Raw genomic sequence first — 18,949 nt, forward strand, 5'->3', positions numbered from 1 at the left:
AGCAATAGTGAGATTCTTGTTTGTCAAATGTGTGTATTAAGATCATCAATATTATATACTGGCAGGCTGTTTTATAGCTGCTACAACAAAGTTGAGTTTTAATGGAGACCTGTATGGAAGCATTTGTTTTATCATTTTCTTCCCCTTTGTAAAAGCTGAAACACTGTAGCCCTCTTGAAGAGTTTCTTAATTCATTACACTGATCCTTTTTTTGGGGGGGGAGGGGAAACAAGAGCGAAAGCAACAAAGTAGCCCTGCAACATGTTAAAATCTGTTTTAAAGCACATGATCCCTCAAGAATTTGGAAAGAGATAAAGCAATATCCTTTCACATTCCTGTCCCTGCACCTCAAACACTGAACTAACAGACTCATTCCATCCATTCCTGAACAACTCTTCCCAAAAATAGATTGGACATACTGGATTTATTCCAATGGATTTTGCATTGGCAGATGAACAGAATGGATTTTTGTTGTTGTTGTCAGAGCGGCATGAAAATATCCACCATTTTCTACCAGTCTTTCAGCCTTGCCATTTGTCTGTTTCATGCCTTGATAATACAGACACGGTCTACTTCAACCTTTGGCCAAACCATTTTGAAGACTGCTCCAGCACGCTTACCACTGTTTTATGGATCTGCCCTCTTTCAAAATTAATTGTGGGCGCCCCTTGCCATAGCGCATTTTCAAAGTGCACCTAGTGATCTCAATGGCCTCATCAGTTGTGGCAGGAGCCAGAGTTCCAGGCATTCATGGATGTTGTCTGCGGGAAAGAAGCAGCAGTTGAGAAGCCTGCTTCCTTCAAAAAGGACCTGGGGGTGGGAGAAAAAGACAGGAGTTTTTACTCTGCAGTGCTGAACAAGATCAAATGAGCAGGCAAGCACATGTTCCAGGTACATTATTGGAACTCAAATCAATGCAAAGTTTAATGGCTTATACTGTCAAGCTGTGCATATTCCAGTGTCAAGATCTAATGTTCCAATAAGAAATCTTTCCAGTAGTAATATTTAGAAATGCATTCTACCCAGCGTTGAAGCCTACTTTGCAAGTTTTTCATGACCCAGATGCATGCAATTTACATAGCATGCATATGCTTGCCAAATACAACAGGGGTGGTAGATTTCTCTCTGCTTACTCTCTTTTCTGTTCTTTCACAACATCCCTCTGCCATCATAAGAGTGGGACACGTCTAACTAAACAAATGCTGGGGTAAAGCAACGACCCTGAGGGGAACAGACTAGTCAGTACTCTGAATACTGCAAAATTGTCCCTGTTGCCTATGATGATAATAAATGCACAGCTGACTTATATGCAGTGGTATTGTACCCTGAATCCTATGGGCTGCATCCTAAGGAGCACAAGTGCAGCAGTGCTGTAGCTCTGTGGCAGAGCACGTACTTGTATGCAGAATGTCCCAGGTAGAATCTCTGGCATCTCCAGGTAGGGCAGATGAAAAATTCTTGTTGAGAAATCAGTGAGAGCTGCTGCCAGACAGTATCAACAATACTGAGGTAGACTTGCCAGTGATTTGACAGTATAATGCAGCTTCCTAAATTCCTATCTTTCTTGCACCTTTCTCCCTATATTCACAAAAAGGCCTTCTTGCACCCTTTCCCCACCCTGGCTGATTTCTGCAGCTCCCCAGGGAGCCATGGCTCAGTTTGGGAACCTCTGCCATAAGGCAACACTTCTCTTTACCTTATCGTCTTCTGAACGCAATGGGCAGCTCTCGGTTGGGGATCAGGATTCCTAAGTGCAGGGTTTCTACTGGCTTGTCATCGGTTGCTACAATATCATACTTCCGTACAAGCTGTAACACAAAGGCAAAGAGTCAGAGGTGGGTCTCTCAAACCTGTCATAGTAGGCCTCCCCCCAAGACGCAACCTGTTCGAGCATCCCAAGTTTGTACCCAGGGCTTAATCTGAACTGGGGTGGTGTTGGCCATTCATGAGGCCAACTGGGGGGTTGCCTCAGGCACTAGATTGGCAGGGGCTGCGCATGTCCTACTCCTTCTTCCTCCTCATTTCCATTGTGCCTCTGGCCCCCAGGATTGGGAAGGAAAGAGAGGGAGAATATAGAAGAAGTCTACAGAAGGATGAGCTAGAACAGTGGTTCCCAAACATTTTAGAGACCCTACAGGCTGCTGCCCTATTTATAAATGCCAAGGAGTGTGGCTATAATGGTGATGGGGGAGCAGTACTCTCCTTCCCAAGTAGCAGCTTGTTTAACCCTCAATGCACATAGCCCATTCTGCCCAGTCAGTTTTGCAAAGCACCAAAAATTTACTCAGGACCTACTGGTGGGGCCCAGACCCACAGTTTGGGAAGCTAGAGAGTCTCTCATGCTTTCCCACTACTCTTCTCTCCTCTCCACTTTCCCTTTAACCCCCTCCCCCTCTTTCTCAATCCAGGGAGTCACAGGAGCAGAAACTGGCAGATCACCAGATAAGGGGGAGGTGGCATTTGACATACTGCCTCAGGTGCCTGAAAATCTTGGGTCAGCTCTGTCAGGGAGTATTCCTCAGAACTCATCAGCTGGTATGGGACACCTACTGCAGTTTACAGAGCAGCATAAATGATGTAACTCAAGATAAGGACATTTAAGTCCCATTCATTTCATGAAAAGAGTTGTATAACCATTTCCAGCTGAGATCACCACATGTAAGTTTGGGAGAGGGGGCACGAATGGACATGCTACTTCTGCCAGCTGGCTACAACTCCAGGGATGCCAGAACCTTGCTGAAGTTGAAAGCAGGGAAAAATCAGGACAGGACTTTTGCTCACTTTAAGCGCAATCCGGGTAGATGCTGGAAATGAAATTTTACGTGTCTACAGCAGGACTGTAACTTGGCTGGAATGTAATGAATGAAAATAACTGAAGCAATGTTCACTTATAAGTGACAATGGAGCCAAAAGATCTTCTGCCGATTCATATAAAAGACAAGGAAATGCAAAGGATGGATTTGTTTACTATACTATAAGTGTGCTGCATTTGTTTCTTATAGGAATTGCGGTCAGGAATGTTAAAGAACAGCTGTAAACTGTCTTCCAGACAACCGTGGAGTTCCTTTGAAGTTTACTGGAGGTTTCTCAATGAAAAGATCAGTAATGATGGACAGGCTTCCAAAAAGGAAACTTGCCCATCATTACACTGAGAGAGCTCTAGGCCAGAATTTCAATTCAGCAGAGCAACAGTGAAGCCCAAAAGACTGGTCAGAACAGAGCATGTGTCTTAGAATACATCCCAGAATCCTGCAATGTACAGGGGGAAGGGGCATAGCAGTCAGCAGTATATCAGGAGTTAGGTGACAATGGAATGTCTTCCCTTCATTTTGAAAACCACAATGGAAATAAGAATGCATCCCAAGAAGGGTCAAGGCATTAGAAGTTTTCCAGCTCACTCCTATGCATGTTTACTCAGAAGTAAGTCTCACTGTATTAAATGAGGCTTACTCCCAGAAAAGTGTGCATAGCATTACAGCCTTCACTTGCACTTGAAATACACTGTATGAGAATCTTGGACAAAGACAAAAGAATAATATATTTAGAATAATATATATCAAGGGAGGGCACCAGGATGCAGGACTCTTGTTATCTGGTGTGCTCCCTGGGGCATTTGGTGGGCCGCTGTGAGATACAGGAAGCTGGACTAGATGGGCCTATGGCCTGATCCAGTGGGGCTGTTCTTATGTTCTTAACTACAATTCCCAGGAAGCCTTGCAGGTCTTCTTGTTATCTGGTGTGCTCCCTGGGGCATTTGGTGGGCCGCTGTGAGATACAGGAAGCTGGACTAGATGGGCCTATGGCCTGATCCAGTGGGGCTGTTCTTATATTTAAGACATGGATTCTTTTTACAGAATGAAAAAAAAAAATTGAAGGAGCAGAAAAATTCCTTCTTGTCTCATGAATTAAAATTGGCAATGAATAGCTACGGAGAATATGTATTTTGTTTTAAAGCGTGAACACTGAATTGCTTTTGTTCCCCAGTGAAATGTGATCGTAATCCAATAAAGACTAAGAGGAAACAAAATCATACAACTGCAGGCTTACCCAACAGAGAGCTAATTGAAGCTGTAGCTCTGCCAAGCGGCGGCCGATACACATCCTTTTCCCAATGCCAAAAGGAACATGGGCAAATGGATTTATATTTTTCTGGAGCCAACGCTCGGGCTTAAACTGACTCCAGTCATTGAAATATTCTTCGTTGCATCCCAGAGCATGACTGTTGATCATTAACACTGTCTGTAAACACAAGGGGGGGGGGAAGAGAAGGTCAGCCGCATGCAGCTTATGAAGATGGAACAGCAATGTCACTAATAGGACAAGGTTTCCAAGTCATGGAAGGATGTTTTCTCAGACAGAATCAAGACATTGCAAAGACTGTCCTGCTTTATAAGCAGGAGAAAAGATCCGCGAACAACAGACATAAGAGTATTCAAAAGATTCCCAGACAGCCTCTGGAGTGGGATTTCTTCCCAGCAAAAGAAAAACAGGTGCAGATTTAGGGTGCAATCCTAACCCACTTTCCAGCACCAACGTAAGGGCAATGCAACTCCAATTTCCCCAATCGCTGATCTCTGCAGTGGGAAAAACTTCTTCTGTTGAATGTTTCGCTGTCAAAGCACAGGAGCATCTCAGTAAAAAGCTGGCAACTCTACAGGGCATTTTTACCAGACATTATTATCTCTGTGTTCAGATATGAAGTTGGACTGACCCATAGCAGTGGCATAGTAGAGGGGGTGCAAAGCACTAAGTTTTGCAGGGAGCCTCACTGCATCAAGCAAGCAGCCCCTCCCCAAGGGAGCTATTCTGGGTGGGGGGCATTCACCTCATTGCCTCTAACTCCATCTGCCTGGAATAGCTCCAAGGGGGACGGGTTGCTTGCATGATGCGGTGAGGCTCCCTACAAAATTTAGTGCTTTGCACACCCTCTAGCTATGCCACTGACCCACACTGCAATGCAGCGTAAATACAATAACTTTCCATGCATGGTCCTCCCTCAACACAATCCAAATTGTCATAACAGTTGTTGCTGGACATGATTTGTAGTGCTGAGTCCCAGAAGTGTTCATAACTATAAGCTCAACAGCAACTCCAACTAGGGCTCAGTTAACAGAATATTGCCATTGCACAACTGTGAGAAAGTGGCTCAGCGCAGTATTTGGTATGTTGAAAAGTGCTGTGCAATCACAAGGCTATGCTCAGTAGGCCACGTGGCCTAGCTGCTCTATGAGGGTCAAGGAACTAACACAGAAGTGCCTCAACTTAGCAGGGAACATGATGCTTTCATACAGCAGACTGGAAAACGTGGAGAGTTAGAGTGGTCAATATTCAGCTAAACAGAATCTGGGGTCTGATTCAGTACAGCTTCATAAGTTCAGCCAATCAAAGGATTCTTTCCCCACCTGCAATCACTTTATTATTATTATTATTATTATTATTATTATTATTAACAGTATTTATATACCGCTTTTCAACTAAAAGTTCACAAAGCAGTTTACAGAGAAAAATCAAATAACTAAATGGCTCCCTGTCCCAAAAGGGCTCACAATCTAAAAAGATGCAAATGAATACCAGCAGTCAGCCAGTAGAACAGACACTGCTGGGGTGAGGTGGACCAGTTACTCTCCCCCTGCTAAAAAAAGGAGCACCCACTTGAAAAAGTGCCTCTTACCCAATTAGCAGGGTAATTGGTTTTCTCCAACAACACAGAACCCTTTCCACACTCCTATGCAAGCATCACTGATGCACCGGGGAGCAAGCATGCTTAGCAATGTAGCTGCAAACAAACCATTTCTGAAGAGAATTTTAGGGATGAAAATTCTACTCACCCCTTTTGGAAGCGAATAGTCTCCAAGGACTGTTTCTGTGTCAAGTGTCCGAGTGGTAAATGGCACGGAAGGCGTGATCCTACAAAAACATAAATACAAGTCTCTTTATTTTATGCAATCCACAGCTGTCAGGACAGTGGCAAAGAATGTGAGCTAAGAACATCCCAGGTTCAAGTCTTGTCTCAGCCCACTCACTAGATGCCCTAAGCCACTCTTCTCTCCATTTCCGTTGTATAACACTGGGCAACTAATATTGGTCTACCTTACAGGGAGTTCAGAATGTAAAGTATCTTGAGCACTTCAGAAAGGTCCCAGATAAAATTGTGGTCACCATCAACAGCTATTAGAAAAGATGGCCACATTCCAGAGGTTGTAAATCTGAGTTTTACCAAATGGTTAGGAGAAAGAAGGGAGGGCACATCATGCCCAGCTTGGGAGCTTTCCAGTGGCATCTCAAGGCTATGGTCTGAAGGCACTTGGTGTGGCTGCCCTGGCGAACGCAAAGTTGGGAGACAGCCTAGGAACCTCGATATGCCTGGGAACCACCTGGGAACTTCCACATGCCACCTTAAGTATCATGGTGGAAGAAATGTGAGATACAAATGAAATAAGATCTTGCTGTTCACTGCTGGAGACAGAATACTAGCTTAGGTGGAATGCTGGCCTCATTCATCAAGACCAGCCTCTTCTGGGATCAGAGATAGACATTCCTCTGAACAGTCAATACTCTTGCTCACCAGATGATCCATCTGGTCTGAGAAAAGTCATTCACCGCCATGCTGGTAAATATATGTGAAACATCATACCTCATAGATTCTTTCAGGCAGGCTTTTAAATAGGGCATTTTCTTCAGATGTTCCGCATTAGGGTTCTCTCCAGCTGAAATCACATGCTGTATTTCATCCAGCAGCTTTGCCTGAACGCGCGGATTGCATGAGATATTGTAGAGAGCCCAGAGTAAACTGTTGGCAGTCTGAAATGACAGCAGCTAATTACTCAGCTGGCTGCAGACCGAGGTGCTACACTGACATGAATAATGAACTGCAACATTTTCATAATGAGAAAAATATACATTCACAGGTGGTGACAGCAGCTGTCCTAAGCCTGAGAATGTATGATGACAGACCACCTGTTTCTGCAGATGGCCCTGGGAAGCACTGTGGATTCAGGAATCAGGTTAAGAGTTGCACCTACATAATCGGGCGTTGTCTGGGGAAGATTCAGCCCAGGAGAGAACATTTATGTAAAACTCGTCTGGCATGCATTAAGTTGGTTATTATTACATTTGTATCCAACCCTTTTGGAAAGAAGCTCAAATGGAACAGGAGGGGTTAAATCATGTTATCACCCCAACAACCCTAGGGAGCAGAAGATGATTTGCTGAAAGTCATTGTTGTTGTATAGTGGGGATTCTTTCATCTACAGTGCTTGCATGAATCTGTTGTCAGACTCTAAGGGTGCAATCCTAACCCCTTATGTCAGTGCTTTCCAGCACTGGCATAGCGGTGCCAATGGGACATGTGCTGCATCCTGCAGTTGGGTGTCACTCAAGCAGGCCTCCTCAAAGTAAGGAAATGTTTGTTCCCTTACCTCAGAGCTGCATTGCCCTTATGACAGTGCTTGATTTCCATTATGGTGGACTGCAGGCTGCCACTGATGTGCCAACACAGTACATGGCAAGTTCTAATAAATCTGGCCAGAGAACAGGAAGTGTAACGCATAGGTCAACTCTGTGTTTGTGCTGATCTTACTAAATGGCAACAATGCAACTGAGAAACTTGAAGTAGAATGACAGAATTAGGTTCAATGGAAAGGGAAGGCCATCTGTGTGGCTAGTTGGCCATCTGTCATTAAATACTCCTTGTTAATGCAGAAAAACGATATTTACCGTTTCAACTCCTGCAATCTGGAGCTCTGTGATGGCTGCATATAGCTCCTTCTTGGAAAGCTGACTCCCCACATAAATGTCACAAAGGAAATCTTCAGAGGGATTGGCAGAGTGTTTCTCAAGCCTGCTATCAATAGAACATTTCGCTGAGGGAAGAAAAGGTGGAAGTAATAAGCAGTGAACTTAGGGAGCATACAGTCACGTCAGCCCTCTATGCACTAAAAAAAAAAAAATCCCTGCACACAAAGGAGCAAAAGTCCTAGCTTAACCTTCTGCTTGACATGCTAGTTTTCTCTATTCAGGGTACTTTTAGTATGGAGGTGCATTCATTCATATGAAACAATCCCCAGACCCCAAACTGCACTCTAAAGTAATAAAGTCTAGAAACAGCTTTACCATCTTGTTTGTTTGCTAGAGCCAGACCTAAGAGAAAAAGTGTTGGCTGTGGAGGTAGGATGACCAGGTTCAAATCCCTGATCAGTTACAAAGATCACTGGTTGGTCTTGAGCAAGTCCCTCTCAGTCTAACCTTCCTCACAAGGTTGTGGTGCAAAAGAAAGGCTCGTTTAGCATGGGGTAGCAAGAGTTGCAAAATGTATCTAGCAGTGTTAAAATGTGTGAGACAAGCCAAATAATCAAGTTTTGCTGCCCTAGTCTGTTTCGCCAGGGGAGGTTTCACCAACCTCCCCTGGACAACGCCCGACTATGTAGATGCATGAGAACTTTATGGTGAAGTTCACTTTTCCCACAGTGAACTTCACCATAAAGTTCTCATGCGCCTACATAGTCGGGTGTTGTCCAGGGAAGATTCAGCCCAGAACATTTATGTAAAGCTTGTCTGACATGCATTAAGTTGGTTATTATCATGTTTGTATCCAACCCTTTTGGGAAGAAGTTCTTTATCAGCACAAACCTATGCCTAGCTACTTAGAAGAAAGTCCCACTGTGCTCAATGGGGCTTTCTCCCAGGTAAGTGTGTATAGGATTATAGCCTATAGCTCATAACTAGCAGCACACAAAAACAATTTGGCTTATATTTTATTTATACAGGTATTTATATACCGCCTTTCTTTGATCGTCATCAGATTTCTCCTCAGACTTTAATCCAAGGCGGTTGACATAGGCAGGCTGTTCTAAACCCCCGTAGGGATTTTTACAATTGAATAGTTCTAGTCTTTCATAGAACTCCTCATTCCAGCTGGATTCCTTCCTGGTCTGGCCTCTCACTGGCCCTTCGCCTCCCTTCTGATTTGATAATGAATAGATATAGCAGGAAGCAAAAGACAGCCTGGTAAGTCAGTTTGGTATTTTGGACAGTGAGGGACTTGCTAGGAGAACCAAAACTTTGTACAGCCATGATATGCAGGTCAATAGGGAGCAGAGGACAAATCGCTCTCTCTTACAGTGCAAACCTAACCAAGCCTACTCAGAAGTAAGTCTTATTATGTTTAATGTAGCTTACTCCCAGTAAAGCAGGTATAGGATTGCAGCCTTAGCCTACCTAGCAAAAACAGTGGGCTAATTCCAGGGATGAATCCCTGAGCTTGGCTCAATTCAAGTTTGATAAATTAAATCCAAATGTGTATCTAGAAACACTTAGAGATTAACTACTAGGCAAATTATATCGCAGCTTAGAATTCCTGTCAAATTTGAACCTTCTAAATGGCGAAATGACCAGGAAACTCTGCATTGCATTTATTCCAAGTTAGGTTCTTTCAAAAATGCTTTTCCACCGAGAAGATGGTGGTCGCTTTTGCAATACAAGAGAAAGGCGTATTGGTCAAACCGCAAATATAAGTAGCTTGTTCCACAAAATACTTCTGCTGCCTCTGTAATGTATTCAGTTACCTGTCTTGAAGATATCGTCCCATGCCTTTGTGTGAGCCTTCCACACTTTAGTATTCAGGCTTTTGTGCAGCTCAACTGGGGTCACCATCATCATCCCAAACGTGCTCATCATCTGGCACAGAGAATGTTGAACAAATAAAATACTTCATTAAATGAAACAAGATATAGTGTGTGAGAAACAGAAGTGATGAGCAGGAGCAGGAATCAAACAGTTCCACTGTGATGGAGAAGCATGGTTAACCTTAGCTTACACTGGCTGAACTTCTACTGAGAGCACAAGAAAGGCTTAGTGAGGGGGAAGGTTCTTCATTTGCCCATGAAAATCATTTATTCAAAAGCCCATCCACAGCAAAGCTATTCAAACTGAAAAAGTAAATCTTTTACTGCACCAGTTCCTATACTGTGGGGCATGACTCACTAGTGGTTGTGACCCAATTTGTGGTGGGTTGCATTCAGATAACTAATTGCCTCAAGCACTGAGGCTATTCAAAAAACCAGATAGCTGCTAATTGCCCTGCAAAGAGCTCAGCTTCTGCAGTTTGCAAGATAGCCACTATTGCCTTGCAAAGAAGCCAGCTCCCCAAGACATAAATAAAAATATTACTTGTCAATAAATAAAGTTAGTATTCCTTTCTAGATTTCTTTTTTTTTTTAAGTCTCATAAGCCTAGATGGGTTCCAATATAGTGTCATTTTACAAAGTGGGTCCCAGTGCTAAAATGTTTGGGAACTGCTGTTCTATTGCATATAGAGAGGATCCTAAACTCTTTCCATTAGGTGGAAGTCTAGGGGTAGGTGGAACCCTCTTCTATCCTGGAGTCATTCACTCTTATTCAAGGTAGAAAGTAGCTACTACTTATATCAGGCAACTATCCTAACAGCCGAATCCTAACCAACTTTCTAGCACCAATGTACCAGAAATGCAGCCCTAAGGAAAGGAAACAAACACTCCCTTACCTTGAGGAGGCCTCCATGACTGGCTCCACCACCACAGGATGCAGTGTGCACTCTGTTGGCTGGACCACTGAGTCTGGAAATTTGGTTAGCATTGGACTGAAATTAGTCTCCCACTAATCTTAAAAGTGAATCTTAAGAGTGCTTCATTCATTTCAGTACCAATTGCATGGGAGATGGTGTCCACAATGACTATACTATTCATATACTATACTAACCTCTATACTCTGTATAGAGTATCAAACAGTGGTCATGCCTACAGAGAAGAACATGTCTTCATACCGTTTTTACAGCCTTGATAAAGTTCAAGCCTTCCTCTTCCACGTCTTGCTGCAGGAGTCCAAACCTTCTTCCATACAGCACCAGACAAATACCTATCATTAAAAAAATACTTTCATAACTATTTATGAAACATGGTACATGTTAATGTTATGCCTGGGGCAAGCCACCAGCATCTAGTTCAGCAATCTTCAAGTCTTTCAGATGCAGCCTACTCTTAAACCCAAACTAAATACATGGAACCCATCTATATTTTCCTCTTATATGTCTACATTTCTCCAGGGTGAACAAATGGAAAGGAGGGCCTGTACCTAAACAGTTGCTAGCCAGATTGTTAAAGTCCCTAGAGGGGCTTTTGGTTTGTGCCTGGTGTGACAAACCAAAACACAACAAAGTTGAAGTTTGGAACATTTTCAAGTTTATTCTGCAGAAGAGAGACGGGGCAAACAAGCTGGCAATTCTCTGCCCCTACCCTCAGGGGTAGGGCTTCATTGTTTATAAACAGTGATTTCAATTAAGCAAGTCTCTTCCCCCTTAGGGGCAGAGCTCATTATACATAGTGATCCCAGTTATCTTCCCACCCATTCAGTCTTATCTTCGCTTTTCCTCTTTCGGCTGAGTGCCTGAATTCTTCAGAACCTCTTACTATCCAGCAACAACTTCTGTTGTGGGAGCTGCTAACTCACCTGAAGCTTATCAGGTTCTCATAGGCTTGCTACAAACTGCTTTTGTTTTAGCCATTGTTTTGTGCTAGCACAGTTGCGTCAAAGAGCTAATGTTGGCAGGCACAGTTTCCCAGGGCAGAGGAGAAGCATCACCAGTTTTCACAAGTACATCTAGAGACCACAACAGGCTCATCCATGACATAAGATGAGCCTGTTCACACTGGGTGGCAGAATGGGGCCAGAACAGATGCTTACCCCCCCCCCCAGTCTGCTGCCAAGGGTGGTGCACTCTGGGAGTGCATCATATTTGATGCAAGTGTCTGAGTGGTAGAAGGAGCTGAGTAAGGGAGGGTGGCAAAAGGGCAGCCTCTTACCAGCTTCAGATGGCCCTCCAAAAGACCCTTTTTGTATTTGGTTTCATTCTCTCTACTCTTCTCCTCCCCCCTCCCCCCCCACAATTTTTCTCTCTTTTATTATGTTATTCTTTCTCTTACTCTTTTTGTTTTTAAAATGGTGGTGGCATCACTAATACAACCTTTTGTAGTTCAGCATCCCAACTCACTCTGTGAAGACCAATGATCAACATTAAGGGCTATTGCTTGATAGCACCATCCTACTAGGAGCCTTAAAAGTTTCCTTCCCTTCTATATAAAAAACACCCAACAAAGTCAGGTCTGGACACGAGAAAAAGCATCAAATATATAACCCAGTCCAAATAACACTTAGTAGCAATATTAATAAGAAGCTTACTTTCAAATGACCACTTGTTCAGTTCAGAATATAAGTCTTCTATTTCTCCATTCTTATTACAGAGTGTGTCTACTCGATACATGAAATCTAGCAGGACCTATGAAGAGAATCAATTTTGAACGTTATTGTTTCTTTAAAAAAAAAAAAAAAAAAGCTGTCACAGAATATAGATAAAATATAAAATTTGGTTTATTACTAACAGATCCCTATCCTAGGGAGCCCTTATTCTAGCATAATTAGCTGACTCACTAGCTCCACCTCATGTTCACAAGAATTTTAATCCTAAATGCTGAGCCAATTGGGAAAATCTCAGAGTAACAGGTACATTTATTCCATGAAGTTGTGCTTCCAAAAGCAATTTCACCCCAATTTGTTAAACACAGAGGGTTCCCCCTGTTAAAATGGCACTTTCAACCATAACCAAGCTAAGAGTTAGAGGAAGCATATCTGCTTTGTTTCTGCAGACAAATTATGGGATCAGCAAAGCAATAGGGGATTTCATCATTCACCCTCAAACTGGATTCAGACAAGTCAATTTTTTTCCCTCTTTAATGAGCACAACCTGCAGTTATTATGTGCCAGAAATCAAGTGAATCAGAAAGTCTGAAAAGAGACAATGAATGATGCAGTCCAGAGCTTGCATTGAGCAGCAGGTTGCAGAGAATGACAAACGCAAGATACCTTTAAGCCCAACTCTGCTGCCACCTCCCTCCAGTCTGCCACAGAGTCATTCTCATACATTTCCCACTTGCTTTTAACAAGCAGGAATTAGACTGGCAGGTTGCAATCTGGTCCCCTACCCCCTTACTTCAGTCTTTCCTTGTGAGGTTCGTTTCCATAAAAATAAAGTGCAGGACATGCTGGGAGTGCTCCCTGCTATTCCTGTTTTATTTAAAGGGGCTGTGCAGAGAATGAGCAAGCTCAGGGGTAGGGAAGTGGGGCACCAGTGCTGCCATGTGTACCCCCCTCAAAAAAATGCCCACCAAGGCAGTGATGTGGCCCCCAACCTCCTCACTTTGCTCTTTCTTTACATGGTCTCTTGCAAAACATGTTAAGACACCACACAAAGAACAAACAAGATGAGGCGGCTTGGCTTAGACTGCTATCTTCTGCATGGTTTTCTTTAGTGGTGGTGACTGCCATGCTTGGAGATAAAGGGGCAAGAAGAGGATCATGAGGCACCATGCTGCTGGATCATCCTCTCCTAGCAGGGTGGATTAGGAGAGAGAGAGGCAATTACGGACCTGGCCCCTGTACTGCCCTGCCCTGGGGCACAGGTCTCCAACACACCACCCCCTCCCCCCAGGATACTTACCCAGCCGCAACAGAGCCTTGCATGATGTCCCAAAGCCTTCTGGAGCACTCTTAACAATACTTCTGGTGTTCTGACATAAACCAGAAGTACCGCTTAAAGATGCTCTGGAGGCCTCAGAAGGTTTTTGGAGCAGATCTGAATGTCATGCAGGGCTTTGCCTGACTATGAAATGGCTCTGGAGGGCAGGCGGCAGTGACGTGGCGGGGGTACAGTCGTGCCTCCCCAACAAGGCCCACAGGCACGGTGCCTTGGGCTTTCCCCCCCCTGCTTCCCCCCAGGATTGCCACTGTGCAGAGGCAGCGGTAGCAATGATGAAAGCAGCCAGTTTTCTTCATTTCAAGTGCAACCTGCTCTCAGATTGGGCCTGTTAAAATATATTTGTCCAACTAGTGGTAGCTACAGATTCTCCTACTATCTGGTGACAAGAGTCAACAGTCATTTTGGTTGGCTGCATCCTGCCACAGTCAATACCAAAAGGTAGAGACAGCTGGGCAGAGACAACCAGACAGTCCATTTTGAACTCAAGGAATGTACATTTATTAAAATAAAATGCTAGCTAGAGTCTTTTCTGGAATAGCCCATCAGAGACCGAAGATCATGCAATTGCATTTTTGGGTACTCTTCCATATAAGAAAGCATTCAAAAATGATTCCTTCCAAAAGTTAGTACAAAATCTTCAATTCTGTGTCTGAATCAGACTTGAATGAACACATCCATAATGCCTTAATGATTCGAGGACATTAAATGTGAGCCGTTATACACTACCTCATTAATTTTGGAGTCCAGCTTCACAATTTCGGTGGGCTTCATCAATTTCTTCTGAAATGCGCTTCTGACTCTCTGCCAATCTTTCCCTTCTCTGTGAAATAAAAACATATTTGTTTCATTTTAAGAAGAATTTTTAAAGGCATTAAAAGAGATCATTGTATTGAATGTCTTCTGGCCAAAGACCAGGTTTGTATGATTTACAGGTAAGGGAGGCTGGCAAGATATCCAAAGCAGGTGATGTCAAAATGGTCTTACAGTGCATTGCATCACTTCTTGGATGGCTTCCAGAAGTGTTCCTTAAATCTGTATTGAAAAGCATCCCCAACGTTCTGCATTTCCCTTCTGACTTGAACTTTGGTTAGAATGTTTATCTAATGTAAAGATGCATTTCTCCTGCATCACAAAATGCTTTAATTAAAATGATTTTAATGAAACTTGGAAGCATGCCTAACACACAACAGAGAGCAGAAGGAGGCTTAAAAAAAAAAAGACACAATATGTACATTTCTGAGGCTGTTTTCACAAGTTTGTTTGCATTGCCTACAACAGTAATTTGTTATGCATCTGCTCAGATTGGAACAGAGCAGTGATACTGAAGAGGGGTGTTTAACCCTCCCTCACACCAAATTCTCAATATAAATCATGTGCACACTCCAAGATGCACCTGTACCTTGCCTGATGATTTGCTAAGGATAGTTTGCTGATGATAAAGTAGGTCAGGAAACCAGGGAAAGGATTAAACAACCCCCGGTGCTATTCTTCAATCAAATTCAGAGCCTTCACTGATGCTTGCTAAGTATTAACAACAAGCATGGTTTACTGTGTAATTACAGATCTCCTGCATATGGATAGCTTGTCTTTAAGTGCACATAAGGTAGCCGTCTAAGGATGTTTTGATCTTGGTTTTGTACTTAAATAGATTTATAATGCAAATATACAACCTTCAATATGCATCTGTATCCCAAATATGCATTTGCTTCATTAGCAACATTCATACATGGCACAAACACTGTGAGAGAGGCTCATAGGTGTTTTCTAGGTGCATTCAAAAACAGTCAAATGTCTTCTAGCATTAGGTATTTAGTCTTGATCAATGTGGCTCTTTCACTGGATGTTACTAGGAAATTCAAACTGCATTCTTAGCATCACTTGGAATGCAGGAGCAAGCCATCCTAATTGGAGACTCTGGGGATGCCTATTAATTTCAGCCTGGGATGATAATGCTCTCCTCAAGTGCCCTGGCATAAGGAATCCCATCCCCAGATATAGTACAGAGCCTTGCCTCATCCTTACTCACAGGATAAGCAGCCCATAGCCCTCCTCACGGTAGTCACGATAGGCCTTCCAGGGTTTGATCTCCAGTCGCTGTGGGTAGGCACCCTCTTTTCTGTAGAGGGCCTCCAGTAAATAGGGTGCCCCAATGTGCACGGAATCAAAAGCACCCAGTTTCATGCGGAAGATCTTGCCAAACTTGCGGTGATAATCAGCCTGTGGCGGAGAGGAGAAGAGGAGGAAGGGTAAAGAGGAAGCAGACCCAAGTAGCCGATGTGAAGGCTGCCATACATCTGAACTGTACCAAAGAGCTGCACTACCAGTTCAGAAAGTTCACCTAGGACCCCTGGCAATATTGCAGAGGATGTTCAAGTATAGCTTGAAAGGCATGCTTATGCTACAGCAGTAGTGTAGCTAGAGGGGGTGCAGAGCCCTCAGTTTTGCAGGGAGCCTCACCATAGCATGCAAACAGCCCCCAGAGCCATTCCAGGCAGGGGGAGCAAAATGGAGGCATCCACCTCTTCTCTGACATTTGCCTCTATTTTGCTCCCCCTGCCTGGAAAGGCTCTGAGGGGAAGGGGCTACTTGCACGCTATGGTGATGCAGCCTGCAAAACAGTGCTTTGCACCCCCTCCAGTTATGTCGCTGTGCTCCAGTATCCCTTCTACAACTCTGCAAGAGATCCTAAGGTGCACCTATCGCATCTACATACTGAATCTGCCCTGCCTTGGAGGGTCAGACAAGGTACAATTTAAATCCCATGGTCTTGGCATGCTCTTTTCTCCCTTGTGAAAAGCATGCATGGGGGATTCATGCTGAGTCCCAGCAGGGGAGGCAGGGCACACTTTAATCCTACCCCCATTCTGTGGTCCTGATCCTGATCCTCACCTGAATTCATTCTGCCCTCCACAAAAAGTCTTTTGTGGGCTCCATGGAGTCAGCCATGGGCGCTGAGCTCAGAGCTCCCAGGAGAGCCTCGCTCTGAGATCCTGTTACCTGGAGATGCCCAGGACAGAAGGCAGGATGGAGCCTGGGCAAAGCAAGCCCTTGATCATGGAGGGGGAGGCTGCAATCCCATCCACCCTTACCTGAGAGTATGCCCCGTTGACTTACTTCTGAGTAGACAGGTATGGGCTTGGGCTGCGAGTGGCATGCACGCACTGGCTCGTCTAGAAGCACCCCCCCCCTCCTAGCAGGGCAGGAGGAGGCCATCACACTCACCAGCGTCTCGTGCTGCCTCTTGAGGCCCCCCTTCCAGAGGATGTCCAGCAGGCTGCCCATCAGAGGCCACTTGGTGGGGCCGGGCAGGGCAGAGAGCGAGTGCGGGGCTCGCCGGGGGCAGGAAGGCACCTCCTCCTTGGGCTCCTCCAGGGCGCACACCGATGAGGTGGGCAGCAGCTGCTGCTGGAGCGGAGGGGCGGGCGTGCTGGGGGGGCCCCGCCGCTTCCAGAGGGGGCCGAGCAGGGGCGCTCGCTTCAAGGGGGAGCTCATGCTCGTGCGAGCAGAGGGTGCGTGGGGTGGAAAGGGTGGGCGAGAGGTGGCCGGGGCGCCTGGAGGAATCGAGTGGCACGCGATCCCGGGGAAGAGGATGCACTTGACTCGCGGGGATCTCCCCAGTGAAGGGACCGACCGATTCTCAGCTGGATCCCCTGGAGGGCGTTGGGAAGCGAAGGGATGGCTCGTCGAGAGGTATCCTTAAGAGCTTAAACGCGATCCCTCGGATCGAAAGGGATCTTGCGGGATGGGAAAACGAAAGGGATCCCCAAGAGCTTAAATGCGATTCCTTAGATCCAAAGGGATCTTGCTGGAGGAGGGATCTGGTGGGATGGGGATCTGCCTCGCTAGCAGCCTGGAGCAGAGGGGGCGATCCCGGTGCGGGATCCAGCGGATTTGCTAGACAGCCGAGGCTGCGAGTGCCCGGTGGGGGATCCCCCGGCAGCGATCTAGCCCCAGGAAGGGAGGGAGGAAGGGGGGGAACCACGAGGGGGAGCGGCTAAGTTGGCCCTGGAGGACCCAATTCCAAGGGAGCCGCTCGCGGGCAGGGCAGGGATGCCGGAGGGCTGCAGCGCGGCTGGACCAGCGACAGGGATGCCCAGGCGCTCCAGCCCGCTCCCATAGAGGGACTATATAGCGCCGGGACTTCCTGCGGGGCCAATGGGAAGGCAGGGGAGGAGAGCCGCGCCGGGCCGGGCCGGGCGGAGCGGGTGGCGGTGCTTCCCCCCGGGGAAGCCACTGCGGGGCGGGGGCGTGGGGTGAGTCCCCCCCATCCGCCCAGCGGGGCCGAGGCCAAGACTGGAGCCCGCGGCGAGGAGGGCTCCTTCCCCGAAGCCTGCCGCGCCAGCCAGCCCGGGCAGAGGCACCTGCGGGGCGAGGGGCAGGGAATCCCGTCCTGGAACTTTCCCGCCTGGGGAAGCCCCGCCTGGGAGAGCTCCTGGAATCCTGAGCTGCCCCCCCCCCCCCCGCAGGCTTCCTCCAAAGTCCCGGGGGGAGGAAGCCCCTGACACGGAGGGCTCTAGTTTGGGTTAGCCCGACGACGCTGGGGGGGTTGGGGCTGCAATCCTGTGCACACTTTCCTGGGAGTAAGCCCCCTTGAACAGGCATAGGGTTGGGCTGTGAGCCCCTCGCACTCCTCGCCGGTTACACCGACTAAGGGCACGATCCTATGCAGGTCTACTCAGAAGTAAGTCCTATTGAGTTCAATGGGACTTACTCCCAGGAAAGTGTGCACAGGATTGCAGCCTAAGAGCCCAAGCCTATGCCTGTCTACCTAGAAGTAAATCTCATTAGTCGATGGGGCTTACTCCCAGGTAGAAACAAAGATCTACAGTTCAGGTGAGACATTAAGCCTTGTTCACAATCGGTTTCCAGATTGGAATCAACTTTTCATAATGTCTGCATGCGACCGGATGGTGCAGGGACATAATTATGGTACTGGGACACCAGAAATGGGGAGCAGGCAGTGCGGGGGGGGGGGGGGAGTTAGCCTTGTCCCACATGTTGGACTTCTGAAAGAGAAATAAGTATTTCACACAGATTCTCCCATTCCAAGCCTATTTTCTCTGAAATGGGATGGAAATAAACACCCTGAGCTTGTGCAAAATGCCTTTCCTAAAAAAACCACAGAGGTCCAGCAAGGAGTGTACAGGGGGAAGTGGTGCCACCTATAGTGTTACCAGCAGAAAGGGGAAGGCAATAGATCTGCTTTGTTGGGTTAGAGCAGTGTTTCTCAAACTGTGGCTCAGGACCTACTAGGTGGGTCCTGAGCCAATTTCAGGTGGGTCCTCATTCATTTCAGTATTTTCATTTTTAATATATTAGACTGGATGCCACCATGGCATGTGACTGCATTGGGGAAATGTTACAGATCTATAATTTTAACAGGCT

At 46.0% G+C, this 18,949-nt stretch overlaps 1 protein-coding gene across 1 annotated transcript; it reads right to left on the reverse strand.

Moving 5' to 3' along the window:
* Nucleotides 1-758: 758 nt before the first annotated feature.
* On the reverse strand, nucleotides 759-17,056 carry CYP24A1 (cytochrome P450 family 24 subfamily A member 1). Its single transcript, XM_066626098.1, has 12 exons — nucleotides 16,787-17,056; nucleotides 15,591-15,781; nucleotides 14,291-14,384; nucleotides 12,211-12,307; nucleotides 10,799-10,890; nucleotides 9,564-9,675; nucleotides 7,717-7,862; nucleotides 6,635-6,801; nucleotides 5,829-5,907; nucleotides 4,048-4,239; nucleotides 1,697-1,808; nucleotides 759-810 (listed from the first exon to the last, which is right to left on the reverse strand). The coding sequence occupies exons 1-11, from the start codon at nucleotides 17,054-17,056 to the stop codon at nucleotides 1,698-1,700; spliced, it is 1,551 nt and encodes a 516-aa protein (XP_066482195.1). The 3' UTR covers nucleotides 759-810; nucleotide 1,697.
* Between the last annotated feature and the right edge of the window lie 1,893 nt (nucleotides 17,057-18,949).

Source organism: Tiliqua scincoides, chromosome 4 (assembly GCF_035046505.1).
Source record: "Tiliqua scincoides isolate rTilSci1 chromosome 4, rTilSci1.hap2, whole genome shotgun sequence".
In the NCBI taxonomy this organism is placed as follows: domain Eukaryota; kingdom Metazoa; phylum Chordata; class Lepidosauria; order Squamata; family Scincidae; genus Tiliqua; species Tiliqua scincoides.

Coding starts and splice junctions, on each gene's coding strand:
- CYP24A1 (XM_066626098.1), bottom strand. CDS start 17,056: ATGAGCTCCCCCTTGAAGCGAGCGCCCCTGCTCGGCCCCCTCTGGAAG. Junction 12,308..14,290: donor TGGACTCCAAAATTAATGAG/GTAGTGTATAAC, acceptor TTCTCTTCATAG/GTCCTGCTAGATTTCATGTA. Junction 6,802..7,716: donor AGATTGCAGGAGTTGAAACG/GTAAATATCGTT, acceptor CTGTCATTTCAG/ACTGCCAACAGTTTACTCTG.